This window comes from Dasypus novemcinctus, chromosome Y, assembly GCF_030445035.2.
Source record: "Dasypus novemcinctus isolate mDasNov1 chromosome Y, mDasNov1.1.hap2, whole genome shotgun sequence".
Classification (NCBI taxonomy): Eukaryota; Metazoa; Chordata; class Mammalia; order Cingulata; family Dasypodidae; genus Dasypus; species Dasypus novemcinctus.
The window spans coordinates 16,698,579-16,713,636 of NC_092216.1; the positions used below are offsets into that span (position 1 = coordinate 16,698,579).

General features: G+C 46.4%; 2 protein-coding genes across 2 annotated transcripts; both read left to right on the forward strand.

Annotated features, from left to right (window-relative positions):
- The first annotated feature begins 377 nt into the window (after nucleotides 1–377).
- On the forward strand, nucleotides 378–3,564 carry LOC139438336 (testis-specific Y-encoded protein 2-like). The gene is made up of 6 exons (XM_071213428.1): nucleotides 378–1,042; nucleotides 1,981–2,058; nucleotides 2,187–2,295; nucleotides 2,394–2,539; nucleotides 2,648–2,730; nucleotides 3,392–3,564. Exons 1-6 carry the CDS (start codon nucleotides 488–490, stop codon nucleotides 3,534–3,536), a joined length of 1,116 nt encoding a protein of 371 aa, XP_071069529.1. The 5' UTR covers nucleotides 378–487; the 3' UTR covers nucleotides 3,537–3,564.
- A 3,167-nt stretch (nucleotides 3,565–6,731) lies between these two features.
- LOC139438265 (testis-specific Y-encoded protein 9-like) lies at nucleotides 6,732–13,834 on the forward strand. The gene is made up of 5 exons (XM_071213402.1): nucleotides 6,732–6,981; nucleotides 7,912–7,988; nucleotides 8,118–8,229; nucleotides 8,305–8,450; nucleotides 13,772–13,834. Exons 1-5 carry the CDS (start codon nucleotides 6,732–6,734, stop codon nucleotides 13,832–13,834), a joined length of 648 nt encoding a protein of 215 aa, XP_071069503.1.
- The last annotated feature ends 1,224 nt before the right edge of the window (nucleotides 13,835–15,058 follow it).

The window sequence follows — 15,058 nt, forward strand, 5'->3', positions numbered from 1 at the left end:
ATCCTGTATGGCGGGGTCTGCCTCCATGGCTTAGGAAATTCCGCCCCAGAACCAGCCGGGGTCCCCGCGCGGGCCCTGACCTGACCTTCACTGAGCGCCACGCACGTTCCCCACCAGCCTGCTGGAGGTGAGCAGCGCCCTGCAGACTCGCTCCCTCGAAGGCTGGGCTGCGGGTTGCAGGCGCAGGCTTTGCTCCAGCCCAGTGTGAGGGCGGGGCAGGAGCGGGGAAGGGCAGGAGCGGGAGGGGCCAGGGCTCTGCGCCGCCGGAGGGGTGGGGGGGGGGGGGGAGCGGCGTGGGGCGTGGAAAGCGCGGCTTTCCCCGTCACTGGCCGTCGTGCCGTCACCAAGCGCTGCGCATGCGCCCAGGACGTCTCCAACGCCACAGGCTGCCGGGGCCCACCCGCGTAGCTAGGGGGCGCTGCTGTACCCGCGGGCGTGGCCTGGGGAGAGCGTGTGCGGGGTCTTTCCCTGCACCGGCCCGGGCCACATGGCGAGTGAAGCGGGTCCTGGCGAAGGCCCGGCTCCCCAGGCACGCTCAGAACACCTCGTTGGCCTGGCAAGCGGCCCTCTGGTAGGAGAGTCGCTGGGGCCTGCCGGCGAGCGGTCCCCACAGAGCTGCAGGGCAGGGCCGGAGGCACAGGCCCCAGCTGGAGGGAAGGAGTCGGGGGAGGCCCCGGTATGTGGGGAGGTAGCCTTCCAGGCAACCGAGATCCGGGGAAAGAAAGACGAGGCAGAGGTGGGGAAGGATGTGGTAGTGGAGAATATACTGGAGGTGGCGGTTATAGTAGTAGAGGAGGAGCGAGAGGAGAAACTAGCGGAGAGGCGGAAGCAAAACAGGCAGGCACGGCCAGAACGTGGACCCACCAGTACCCGACCCTCCTTGGAGCAGCTGTTAGCCCTTCAGTTAGATCTGGAGCCAGTGAATGCCGAAGCCAGCAGGGCCTTCTTTCGGCTGAAGCGTACCCTGTGGCAGAGGCGCAAAAAACACATGGACAACAGAAAAGCCGTCATCCAGGGTATTCCTGGTTTCTGGGTCAAAGCCGTATCCTTCCTATTGCTCACACGTGGTGGCCTCCATGGGGTTCACCTAGGGAAATGGTGGTTAGAGAGGGCACTGCCAGTTGGCGAGGGGTTACTCACAGCTGGGGTGGGTACAGTTGGGAACCAACGGGCCCAGGGATGAGACAACGGCCTTTCTTGAACCACACTCACGCAAATCCTAGGCAAAAGGTGCCTGAAACCTTTGGGCTTATGCGTAATGTGGGGAAACTTCGTGGGTGTTTACGTATGTGTGGAGATCTGTATGCAGCATTAAAAACAGCATAAAGAAACTTTCACATACAGCAGGTACGTGTAGCACACTTTTTCGTGGAAAATAACCGACCGGATGTTGTGCAAACTCCCATCCTGTCATGTACGTGCTGTGTTGTCACTGCCACTATTTCCTTGCCAAACACCACATTTTCCAAACAGTGATTTCCTTTGTGCTACAGCTGCTGTCCCTTGCTTGGCACCATCTTCACTGCATGCGCTCTTCCTCCAAATATATATGCCATCTCCTTGTACTGTGTGATGCCAGCAGAGCTCCAAACATAGCCATGTAGCTCATGTTAAACCAGAGGACATTTTTCAGGTCATAGCCTTATGTGAACATCCCCACGTCCTCACTGAGAGCCCAGAGAGCACACATCCAGACCCAAGAAGTATCAGGGCAGAAGAGACAGGAGGGCACATAGGAGAGAGAGGGATCAAGAGCTCCTTAGAAACAAACAGTCCATATGTGAGTACAGACAGCCACAGAAAACCGAGAGGACCGTAGAGCCTAAGCAACCTCTCATGAAGGATGGCAATTGAGAGAGAGCTCTACAATGGCAGATTATCTGGTAGATGTCCTGCCTTATGTTGGTTGCTTGCCAGATATGCTTTGCCTGCTTTTAACCCTTTCATTCCTAGCTTAGAAGGCTCCTTGACTCAATGCAGATTCTGAACCATCCCCAGATATCAGCCATGATCACTGACCAAGATGAAGACATGCTTAACTACATGACCAATCTGGAGGTGAGGCAGGGAAGACTGAGGTGCTGGAGCTGGGTGGGGGCCAGCAAGGGGAAATAATTCATCCATGGAAACAGGCAGGGGTCTTCTAGGAAGAGATTGTACATGTCTACTCCATGTCGTCATGGCAGGTGGAGAACAGCCAAGCCAAGAACCACTGCAAGATCACGTTTTTCTTTAGGAGAAACCCGTATTTCCAGAATGAAGTAATCATTAAGGAGTATGACTTTAATGTCACTGGTAAGAGATGGCTTTCCAGGTGGATCATGGCAAATGGTAGGGGTGGGCCTTAAACCGAAAGGATCCAGTCCCTGGATCACATTTTCCTCTTTCTACAGGATATAGGCCCTCTCATTCCACTCCAGTCCAGTGGTTCCGGGATTATGGACGCCAGGCCTCCCGTCACAGGCATCACAATGATAACTTTAACTTCTTCAACTGGTTCTCCGACCACAACTTTGCAGTGTATAACAGAATTGCTGAGGTGGGGCAACTCTGGGAATCATCAGAAGTGGCCTTTGTTGGCCTGCCCCTAGCTGCTTGGGGAATGAGGTTCTTACCCTGGCCTAACCCTACCTGTTTCCTCTATCAGATCATCAATGAGGACCTGTGGCCCAATGCCCTGCAGTACTACCCAAGGGAGGAAGGGACCAGCACAGAGAACGGAGAGGATGGGTGAGGATAATGGGCAGTGGGGACTGAAATGCAGTGGTCATTTGCTGGGAAATTCATTTCTGTGGTGGAGGAACTGAGGTTAAGAGTAAGACTTTATGCACCCCAGGTCAGGCAGGGAGTCATTGTGAGACAGGAACATTGGAGAACTGTTTCAAAACAGGTTCTGGATGGGGAAGTTTAAGCCTAATAAAGGAGCATGACCAGCCCAGGCCACTCATATGGATGGAAGGCTGAATCTTTAGCTCCATTTCCCTGAAACATCATTCCATGGGTTTCATTTCCACAGTCAAACTCCTACATTTAGGTTTGGCTCACCCTAAGGCTTTATAACCACCTTCTCCGAAAATGACTACCAATCTCTATGGAATTACTCACTAGAGTGTTCCATCACTTTTCTATTCATATAATCAGTCTTTTAATTGTCATGTCTATCTCCTGACCCCTCCCACAGCAATATGGATAATATAGGCATGCAGGGATTATATGAACTCATGGGGGAGAAAGTTTAAGAAATCACAAGTGATGAAGGAATAGTCTCCAGTACAGGACCTGTAGGAATTAACTTAATATTCTAATATTGCCCAGGAAAAAAATACAGCTTTTAGTGTGTGTGTGTGTATGTATGTGTATCTGTATACTTTTCTATGTGTTCATGTTTCAGGGCTCGTAGAGCTTTTAATATGAAAATGATAGAGCAAATATCAGAAGGCATAAAGAGCTACTTCAGAAACAAGAAATGGTGGCAAGATGCTTCTCCTGGGCAGGAGAGAAATGAAGAACTGGGTAATAAGAGAGGAAGACACTGAAGTGATAGTAGTTAGAAATAAACACAAACACGTATGTCTGTCTTTGTGTGTGTATTTATATGATTTTTTTTTTTTTTTTTTTGGAGTAGATGCAATAAATAGAACTCCTTGTTTAGGGCTTCTTAATATTCTCTAGGAAATTCCTAGTCTGGAGAGAAGGAGCCAGGGAAAAGGGCTTGGCCTACAAATGTGGATCGTATGTATTATGCTTTGGGTGTCTAAATGAGGGCACAATTATTTCTACTAGTAGAGGCACTGGGGAGGACAAGAAGAAGAGACTAGTTGCTAGAGATAGGTGTTCTTTATTTCTTAGGAAAGTTCTGGGTTTACAGTGAAATCATGCATAAAATGCAGAATTCCCACGTACCACCCTAATAACACCTCACATCAACGTGGAACACTTATTACAATTGGTGAGAGAACATTTTAATAATCATAATATTAACTATATTCCATGATTTAACTTGGTGTTTCCTGTCTGTATAGTGTAGTTCTATGGATTTAAAAGTTTATTCTGTTACCAAACATATGGTCTAATATTTTCATTTTAAAAATCATTATAAACTTCCGAGAAGTTTTAACTACAGAAAAGTTACATCAAAAGTATAGGGGATCCCTGTATTACCTATACCCACCCTCATACACATTTTCCCATTACTAATGCCATTCATTAATGATGGATATTTGTTCGACTTGATGAACCAAATAGAAGCACTGTTACTAACCAAGGTCTATAGTGTGTCTTTTGCACTTCACACTGTTTAGTTTTATAGGCTTTGGCAAACGTATAATGCCCTGTGTCTGTCACTGCAGTAACATACAGGACAATTGCAATGCCCTAAAAGTAGTGTTCTGCCTGCTTATCATTCCTTCTCCCTCTGAAACTCTGGTAGTCACTGTCTTTTTATCAATGTTAAAAGTTCTTTGTTACCACATGATACCAAAAACAATAAGTCTACCTAAGTCCATGATTAACTGTTTTGCTTGTAACTGTAAATTCTCCCCACTTGGGGGATGGACTTGCCCACCATCATCATTTCGTTAGTTGTCCTGGACAAGTCTGAAGAGCTGGAGAGTAACTGTTGGTCACGACTCTGCTGGGATTGAGGGCTCAATTGGCATACGAACAGTTTGAAGATTCACATCTCTAAGACATATGTTTGATGGTTGTGAAAACTACAGATGGAAGTAAAAGGGGAGAAGAATCACATGTAGGGAATTCCTGTGTAGCCAGCTGAACAGGTATGGATTTCATGGACCTCGGTGCCTTGCATATAGTGTAGAGATGTCCGTAGGGCTTTTGTTTGAAGTTTTGTTTAGTGTGGTAATTAGTGAAGTCCCCCAGAGGATCTGCATTCATTATCTAAAATTTTTCATAAATTAAACATTTTCCTTTTAAACATAACTCTCCATTCTCTTTTCCCAGCCTTCTAATCTACTTTCCATCTCTTAATTATTTTAGATGCTTCCTAAAGGGTAATCAACAGTATTCATCTTTTTGAGTGTTGTTTCATTCAGTACAATGTTCAGAAGATTCATTTGTGTCATGGCTTAAGAACTCTATTCCTTTTTATGACTGAATAATGTTTTATTATTTGCCTATACCAAAGTTGTTTTTTTTTTAATCCATTCATCTGCACTTGAGTTTTCCACCATGACATAATGTCTGGGATGAACTCTGCACTTTTTGAAGTCTTTTGGCCATAAAACATATTTAATGCGCCCTCATTTTGGTCATAGTCTATTTCCACATGCATATTTGGTTGTTGGTGCTTGGTAATAAACTCTCAGTGCCACGAAGCTCATCCCTGGGAGTCATTACATTTTCCTTTCAGTAGCATTCAGGTATCTATATGTACTTCGGTGGTAATAGCATTTACAGCGTTGTGCTACCATCGTCACCATCCATTACCACAACGTTCCATCCTTCCAAACAGGATAGAGGATATCTTAAATTTTAGTCCATTATTGAAGAAAACATTCACCAAAGATTTTTGAATGCAAGAACCCTTTGCAGTGACTACCAGTCACCCTGTCAGGACCACTCTTCAAAATTAGAGTTTAGGGACTTGATGTGAAATATATTCACAGGCACTTTGGGAAAAGGAAACTTGCATGTGGAAGGTTCAGATTTTCCAGGGCTTCTGAGTCTGGTGAGTACAGGAAAATCAGAACTGCAAGAAGAAAACATTTCTCATAATGAAAAGTGCAGTGCTACCTTTCCTTTCTTTGCATTTCATTTTTGGTGCAAAATGGATCTAGTCAGAGGTAATGAGATCTAAGTGTGCATGCTGGTGTAAACAAGTGTCAGGCTACCCATGTACACTCCTTCCATGATGACCCTAAATGTAATCACTTTGTTTTTAGCCCTCTTCTGACAGCCTTGAATCTTTTGCCCAAAATCAGCATTGGGTGACTCCACATATTGCTTTGCATTTCCCCACAAACCTTCAAGTTCTTTTCCCTTCTAGTCACAGCAGCCTTTCACTTCTTAAAAGTTCCACAGCAAGCCTTGAGAAATAATTTTGTGAGCTCATGACTGACAGTTTTAATCTATATGCTTAGACTACTCTCCCACAAACTAAGAATACACTGATCTTTGAACTGCTTGACTACTTTTGTATCAGTTGCCCCTATGTGTAATGACTAAAGATGTAACTTCAGCCCTACTGACAAACCTTGAAAATGCTCATTTTGGGTAATTGTGAAAGTGTAACTTCTGCCCTGTTGAGAAATATTGTCAGTGTCCAGTCCTCAATTATCTGTCCAGAGCGCTACATTTTAAAATCATGCTTTCCATGCATATGCCTGTGGGAAACAAAGGCATTTGTTTCCGTAACAGCAAGTTACTTCCGTAATAACTGGGCCATGCTGTCCCTACAGGTGCACGTGCCTGGCGGAACCAGGACTTGATAGCACGAACGACCTGGGCAACAAGATTTATGAGTGTATTTGTTTCAGTAACATAATAGAATATTGTGAGCTTTGGTCACTATCTAATCCACCGTATTCTTAAGGATAACATAATGGTAATGGTTATCTAGAATAGTTCCTGCTAGTGGTAATAGTTATCTAGGATAGTTCCTCTTCTCACGACCTGTTGGGGTATATAAACAAGCCCCTGAGACTAATAAATTTGTCTGACGAGCTTGAGGCTTCAGTGTGATCGGGGAGGACGTGGTGCTGGAGAATATCATGGAGGTAGTGGAGGGAGTGGCCGAAGAGCAGGTGCAAGAGCAGGAGCGAGAGGCGGAGCAGAAAAGCCTGGAGGAGGGGCAGGAGGAGTGCGGGCGGGCCCAGCCAGGGTGCGATGCCGCGGAGGCCAGGACATCCCTGCAGGCGCTGGAGGTCCTGCAGTTAGAGCTGAGCAGCCTGCAAGCCCGAGCCAACCGGGCCCTGTGCCTGCTGAAGCGCAAGCTGAAGCGCAGAAGCAGCATCATCGAGGGTATTCCTGGCTTCTGGGTCAAAACCGTATCCTTGTGCAACTGCGTTTAGCTAAAGTCCAAGCGCAGGCAAAGCTCCTTTCTGGTGATAGAAAGTGCAGCTTTCTTAAGTGCAGGGAGGGAATTTGGCCGAAGAGACGCAAAGAAACTTTTGGGGGTGGTGAAAATCTGCTAAATCCTGTTTGGTGATTATGTGGGTGTGTAGAGTTGTGGCTACTGAACAGATTAAGGGCTGGACATTTTATTATATGTTGATTATATTTTAATACAAAAAGATGATAAAAGCCCTCCCCCAAAAAACACCAAAAAAAAAAATACCAACAAAAAACGTATCCTTACTGCAATTCCAAGGGGAGTGGACTAGGGGTGAGGGTCATGGGAGGAAGTCACAGCTGGGGAAGGAGGCAGTCCTAGTTGTGAGAGGCAGTGGTGCAAGAGGAAGGAGGTCCTGTTGAGGAAAAGGGATGGACACAGCCACACACAGGGGTCTTGGGAGGATATTGATTCTGTGGGTAGTAATTTTGTCTTCCTTCTTCATGTGTAGGATTTAGCTCTATGTACTGCTTACTTAGGCGGATACATTCAGCACATGAAGTCCTATGTACACTTTTGCACCCTCACCAGGAACTCAGAGACTGCCTTTCGTGCATAATTAGTAGCATACAGACCCCCACAGATTTGTAAGAGAGCGCTCAGGATCTCAGGAAACAGACTTTCCAAGTGTGAGAGCAGACGGCTATATGGGAACAGAAAGCCAAGAAAACAGTAGACGAAAGGTAGTCTATGATGAAGGGTGTGATTGAAGGAGACCATCCAGCAATGCCTAGAAATCTGGGAGGTGCACTACCCATGTCTCATTGCTCTGTGGATGTACACTGCTTGCATCTATCCCTTCCATCCGTAGCATGTTAAGGCTTCTTGACCCGGTGCAGATTCTGAACCACCTCAGATGTCAGCCATCATCACTGACCAAGATGTGGACATGCTCAGCTACATGATCAATTTGGAGGTGAGTCTGGGAGCATCAGCCCTCAGGGATGAGCTAGCTATTGAGGGCAAGTGGTACTGATTCAGAACCGAATCAGGGAAAGGCTTGTTCCATAGGGAGGGGTCACCTTTCTCTACCTTTCCCTGTCAGGTGGAAGAATTCAGCTATCCCAGGAAGAGCTGCAAGATCACATTTTCCTTTCGGAGCAACCCCTACTTTGAAAATGAAGCCATCATTAAGATTTATGACATTACCATCACTGGTAAGATGTGGTTTTCTGGATGGGCCAGGCACGGAGGTGTTCAGAATCTTTTCCCACATCTTCCTCTTCTTCCAGGATACTGGGAATTTTACTCCACTCCGATCCAATGGTTCCACACTTTTGAACACCAGGCCTACAACCGCAGCCACCACTGCACCAATTTTAAGCTTTTTAACTTGTTTTCTGACCACAACTTTGCAGAATCTAATAGGATTGCTGAGGTGAGGCCATCATGGGGAGCATAAGAAATGGCCTTGGAGGGCCTCCCAGCTACTTGGGTAGTGGGAATAGGGTCCATACCCTGGTCCCACCATGCTTTTTCCACTACCAGATCATCTGTAAGGATCTCTGGCTGAATCCCCTGCAATACTACCCAAGGATGGAGGAGGCAAGAAGAGGGAACAGAGAGGCAGACAGGTGAGAATGGGATGCAGTGGGGGTTAAATCTGTGTGCCAGCTGCCTGGAACTTTCGGTTCTCTAGTGAAGGAACTAAGGGTAAGAGAGAAGCAGTGAGTAACCCCAGGTCTTCAGGGAGTTATTCCAAGATAGGAACCCTGGAGTAGTGTAATGAAAACAAAGTTGTCACTGGAGAAGCTTAATCCAGCTAGAAAGCAAGTCCAGCCGAATACACTTAGATGCAGAGATAATCTTCTCCACTCCTAAGCATAGTAACATGGGCATCAGCCCCAGCCCCAGCTCCAACATTTTGGTTTGCTCACCCTAAGATTGAGCTTGAATTGAAAACTGTCAACTTACCTTTATTTTCTCTGACCTACCTGAAATCCAGTATTCCTTCACTTTTGAATTAAGCAGTAGATTACAGTAGTGTTCATCTCATGTCACATGACAGTTGCATAAGTTGAAAAATCACTAATAATCGTGGTTTTTTTAAATTACCATAGTTGTTAGACATGACACTTGTTGAGTATCTTAAAACTCTCTGATGCTACATTTTGAGGAAGCGCCCATGATTTTCACCTGACTGACCAAGGGATCCATGGAACACAATAAGTTAAGAATTCCTGTTTTAGACTTTTCTAAATTGCTGCATAAAAATAACTTACCTATGGAAAGTAGGGTCTCTAATGGTGAAGTGAGGGGGTATAGCAGCCATGGAATTATAATTTGGGGCATAGTGGTTCCTACCATTTCATGGACTAGGGATGATGAGAGAAGAGAGAGGCCAATTAATTTTGGGTTATCGTTTTTACAAGGGGAAGAGAAGACAAAAGGTATAGTGAACAAGCAGCTCACGGGTTGGTAAAACCTTTATGTGCTTAATTTTTGATGTTTCACCTAATATCCTTTCATCCTGAATATTCTTATGAAAATGAACAAAACACAAGATGGAGGAAATCTTAAAACTTTTCACTTCTAAACAAAATGTTTTCCAAATCTGTATTAATAACACAGTTCTTCATAGGGCAACTTGTCAAGATAGTGTTTCTAAACAATAGTTTGGGCAATTCAATGTATTTAAAGATTACTGAGTCAGTGTCTGAAATTTGGATTAACTCTGTGGACACAGGCAGATTTTGTTAATTAGTTGCACAACTAATTATGAAATATTGTGCATAACAAACAACTTCAAGAATCTCAGCAGCTTACAACAAAAATATATTACGTGCTAATGATGCATTTTTATTTACGTGCCTGCATCAATAGGTGATAATAGTGTGTCAGCATGTATGTGTTAAGTATAGCAAGTTCATTCTCAAAACTGAGTCTGATCTCAAATACCTGGATAAAATGCATATTGCTGAGTGCCACCCAGAGAGATACTGACACAGTTCAGCTGGCGTGAGGCCCAGCACTTTATTGTTATAATGAGGTGAGTATAATACAGGTGATTTATGCAGAACACACTTTCAGAAACAATGGAATAATTGTTTGAATAAGCTCTAGGGACAGGCTACTGGTGCTTCAGTTCTAGGCTTAGGCAAGAAACTTGCCTCTTTTTTTTTTCCCTCTTTATTTTTTTTTTAAGTTACATTTAAAAAATGTAAGAGGTCCCCAAATATCCCCCATAGCCTCCCCCGCACTCCTTACACATCGACAACCTCTTTCATCATTTTGGCACATTCATTGCATTTGGTGACTACATTTTGGAGCACTGCTGCACCACATGGATAATGGTTTATATTGTACTTTACACTCTCCCCCAGTCCACCCAGTGGGCCATGGCAGAACATATAATGTCCAGCATCTGTCCCTGCAGTACCACCCAGGACAACTCCAAGTCCTGAAAATGCCCCCACACCATATCTCTTCTTCCCTCTCCCTACCCTCAGCAGCTACCATGGCCTCTCTCTCCACATTAATGCCACAATTTCTTCCTTTACTAATCTCAGTATTTCCATAGTAGAATATCAGTAAGTCCACTCTAATTCACACTCTGTTCCTCCATCCTGTGGATCCTGGGATGGTTATATCCACGCCACCTCTGTATCAAGATGAGGGTTAGATTCCACATGGATGCAGACTTGCAACTCCTACACTCTGGATTATTGGACTAAACTTGCCTCTCTTAAACTGAGTCCTCTCATCTCTGAAAAATGAACCATAATAATACCTACCTTGTGAGGTGGCTGTGAGGATTAAATGAGATCATGCATTTAAAATATGTGTCTACAATGTAAACCTTAATCCGTGCTTAGTGGCAATGCTCCAAAATGTGTTCATCAATTGCAAGGAATGTACCACACTAAAGAAGGATATTGTTTATGTGGGAAAACGTGGTAGGTGTGGGGACTGAATCATGTGTGTCCCCTATTTTTCTTTAATGTCCCATTTATGTAACCTAAGTATCTTAAAAATAAAACAGGTGTAATATGATGGCCTTTTGTGACATTGGAATTGTCTTTAATGATGTTATAGTTACAGATACAGGCCATTGTATATTTTGCCATAACTTATAAAAATGTGTGGCAGAGATTTTAAACTATGATGTAAACTATAAACCACACTTAATAGTGTCCTCCAGTATGTGTTCATCAATTGTAAGAAAAGTACCACGCGAATGAAGGATGTTGTTAATGTGGGAAAGTGTGGGAGGGGTAGCGACTGGGAAATATGGGAATTGTCTGCATTCATTCATTTATGTAACATATATATAATCTAAGTATCTTTTAAAAGGTATGTCTCAAAAAATGCAGGAAATGTAGATTCCTGAGAGGAGGTGGTAAAGGTGCCATTGATCTTGGTAACTAATGGAAAGGGGATCTATAGGAAAGAAAGAGATTGGCTCATAATTGCCTGGGCTCAGCTGAATTCCTTGTTTTACTCAGGCCTCTCCATTGGGGATAGAAGGTGGAATGGCAAGTATGCAGATGCAAGGTTGTCCCCAGGGTATTCCTAGTGATGACACCAGGTATTTTACCTCTGTTAATAGCTCTCTTGTCTACAGGCAGGCTTAAGTGTTGTGCCAAGCCCAGCAGTAGGTGGTTCATAGGAAAATGTGGGGTCTCTATGCCCTCTGTGAATACACTTCTTGGCCATGAAACCCTCTATTAGAAGTCTCCTACTTATTGTACGGTGCACCACACAGTTGCTATCACAACCAGTGCTTGTGCATCTGGTGGTCCTGTCCTTTCCTATGTCGTCATTTAATAATGCATTAAATTCAAAGAATGGGACGGTCTCCTGCAGAAAGGCCCACACCTGGGAAAACTCCCTCAGCAAGGGCAGACATTTCAGCTCTTCCTCCCTGAGAGTGTAATATCCTCCCAGAAGCAACTCTAGTCCGTGGGAACAACAAAGGGGAGACCCTGCCCATAACTGTAAATGGATATTCATTGTTTCACCCAGGAACTCCTCCCCATGATCAGGTAAGAGTCCACATGAGCATCTCTGTCATCGCCATAACTATATTGACATTGCTGGCTCTATATCGACTCTGTCCCCCCTGCTAATTTTATGGCAGACTTAATGTTGTGTATCACAGCAGCACTGTCAAGGCACAGGATTTGATATCAGAATTCATGGATCTTCCCTGCCCCTCAAGCATTAGATATCACCTCCTCTATGGATTTGACATTCTAGAAGATGCCGTGGCCCCCTTTTTAAGGGGGGAAGCTTAAACTCTAGAAAAGAAGCCTAGATCAGCTTTGGCTGCTGTTCCTATCACTCACCCCACAGATGGGACTGACAGAGGCCTTTCCAGTTCCAGAACTTTAGATTTCAAGGGGCCCTTACAGTTCTTATCATGCTACTGATATGGGCTATGTTTGGGGGCTGTGTGTTTCTTCATGAATATCTGCGCTGTTTGTGTAAACTTGCTAAAACTTAAAATTCCAGCAGAAGCCATGTGTGCATGCAAACAGTAAAAACTGCAGCCCCACCTATGGCCAATGGTTCTGGTGCTGTACAAAGGAGAAAGAGACTAGAGTTTATATGCTTGGTATCTGCCCATCCATTTCAAGTATTACAAAAAAAAAAAGGAAAAGAAATAAAAAGAAAAACCAAAACACCCATGACTTATACTGCCAAGAAATTCCAATTCACATCCCTTGAAGCATAGAGGGGGTTGAGGGATTATTCAAGCAGAACCCACTTGTCTGTTCAGGGACAAGATGTCTGGGGTTTATACAGGCAACGAGTGCACATCCTAGATAGGGAAGGATGCCTGGAAAAGGATATGAGCTAAACAGGGTCCATATAACCGGAAAGTTGTGGCCATATACATGCAGAAGGATTCCAGCGTTTTTATACTTGGAAAGCCCACGTAGATCTATACTTTAGGGAAAAAGGAAAGGATCACTCACACATGTCAAATATGCAGCTTCTCTAAAAACAGTCTTCTGTTAAATGTGTTAATATGTAAATATCATACAACCCAGCAATTGCAGCCTGGAGCTTACGCTGGAGATGTGAAAACCTGTGTTTCCATAAATCTGCACAGGCATACCATAGCAACTTCTTCTTTAAAAGCCAAACACTGGAAAGAACTCCAAGATTCTTGAATGGTGACTGTTTAAAAGTGCCACGGCACCTAATGTCATGGAAGAGTAATCAGCAAGGAAAGGGATTAACATATTGACCCCTTAGTCCCACAGCCGGCAACCTCACTTTGGAAATTCAGTTAAGCAGGTGAGCAGAGCTTAAAGTGGCCATTTGTGCTGCGTCTCCAGGGGCTGAGGATGACTCTGCATAGAACAGTGCCAAGGGACCAGATGAAATGCCCCATGTTACAGATGATGCGTGACTCCATGTTTATTAAATCCTGTGTCGGGCAAAATTATGGAATTTAGATGTTTTCATGTCCCACTGTTAAGGGTAGGACGGGAAGCAGGTGATACGGCTCTTTGCTGCGGTATGTGCCACGTACCACAGCACTACTGTAACCTACTAATAGTAGGGGAATCTGTGTGTGGGTGTGTAAGGAGGATGGGGCAGGAATTCCCGGAATTTCCAGTGGAAATTTTCTGAAAACGTTTCTAAAAACAGCTTTTATGTCTAAGTCGGGGGTGGGGGTGGGGGGGCTTGAGGTGGTGAAAATGTCCTGTGGTTGTGGTATTGTGCTAGAGTTTTTCTTTTAACCAGATATTACCTGTGGGAGACAGTAACGGGTCCAACGGCTTTGGATTCGCTCACTGGCGCACGTGAATCCACAAGGAGGTGACTATAGAGTTAATTAAACGAAAACAATACATCTGAACTGCTGGCGTTCGCTGAGGCTGCAGTGTACTTCCCATCGCTGCTTGGAAATCCTGGCAGCAGACGGGAACCCAGTCAGCGTTCCCCTTAACAAAGACAGTCCTCCCTCAAGCTCCAGGACAGCAACTCGTGGCTCTGCAGGAGAACCAGGCAACAAGAGAGCAATTCCCCAGAAGAGGAGGCAAGCGCTCCAGGAGCAGCCTGCAACAAGGAAGGCACTGAGACCTAGGAGTGGGCCTCGCCCTTCCCGCGTCGTCTAACCTCGCCCTTACTTCCTGGCCTCAGCGGTCAGACCTCCTACTGCGAGGCAGGCTGGGCGCAAGGCCATCCGCCCTCAGCCTCCGTGGCCTCCCTACGAGCCTGCGACGTCCCGCAGCTGCTGTATAACAAGTTTGGGGTGTAACGGGCGACTCGGTCCAGAGTCAGTGTACAAGCACCCGGTAACGGTGCTCCTGCTGCAGAAGGACTGCCTGCTCTCTCAGGCAGCTGGAGGCCAAGGGCGAGCGGAGCTTTGAGCCGGACAGGCGGCTGGAAGGCTGCAGGCGGGGCCGCTTGCACCACGGGACCCACTACCGCGAGGTCCGCCAGGTCCGCTCTGGCCGCCACCGGGTACGCTTCTTCTTCCTCACCGCGTGTGCGCCCGGTGCGCGGAGAGCGTCCTGGACCACCTGCGACGGGGCGAGCACGCCCCGACGTGGCCGTCATGAGCGCCTGCCTCTGGGACCTGTCCAGGTACGGCCGGGGGTCCTGGCGGAGCTACAGGGAGACCCTGCGGAGGGTGTTGGGTGGTCTGCGCCGCGTGCTGCCCGCGCCCTGCCTGCTGGTGTGGACACCGCCGAGCCGCTGGCTCAGACTTGTCCGCGGGCTTTCTGCCGCGGGAGCGCTAGCCCGGGGCCGCCCGCCTGCGTCGTGGGAAGGCGTTGTGGAGGCCAACTTCTCCAGCGCCCTTGAGGCCCGCAGACGAGGATTCGAAGTGCTGACTTCCGCTTCCACTTCCCGCAGACCGCGCAGCACCGGCAGCAAGCCGGCGTGCGCTGGGACCAGCGAGCTCACGCCATCTCTCTCAGCTGCTGCTGGGCACCTGGCTGACGCCTGGGGCGTGGACCTCCCGTGCCGCGCGCGTGCGGGCAGGTGGATCCTGGACGGCGCGGCGAGGGGCCGTCGAGAAGGCGC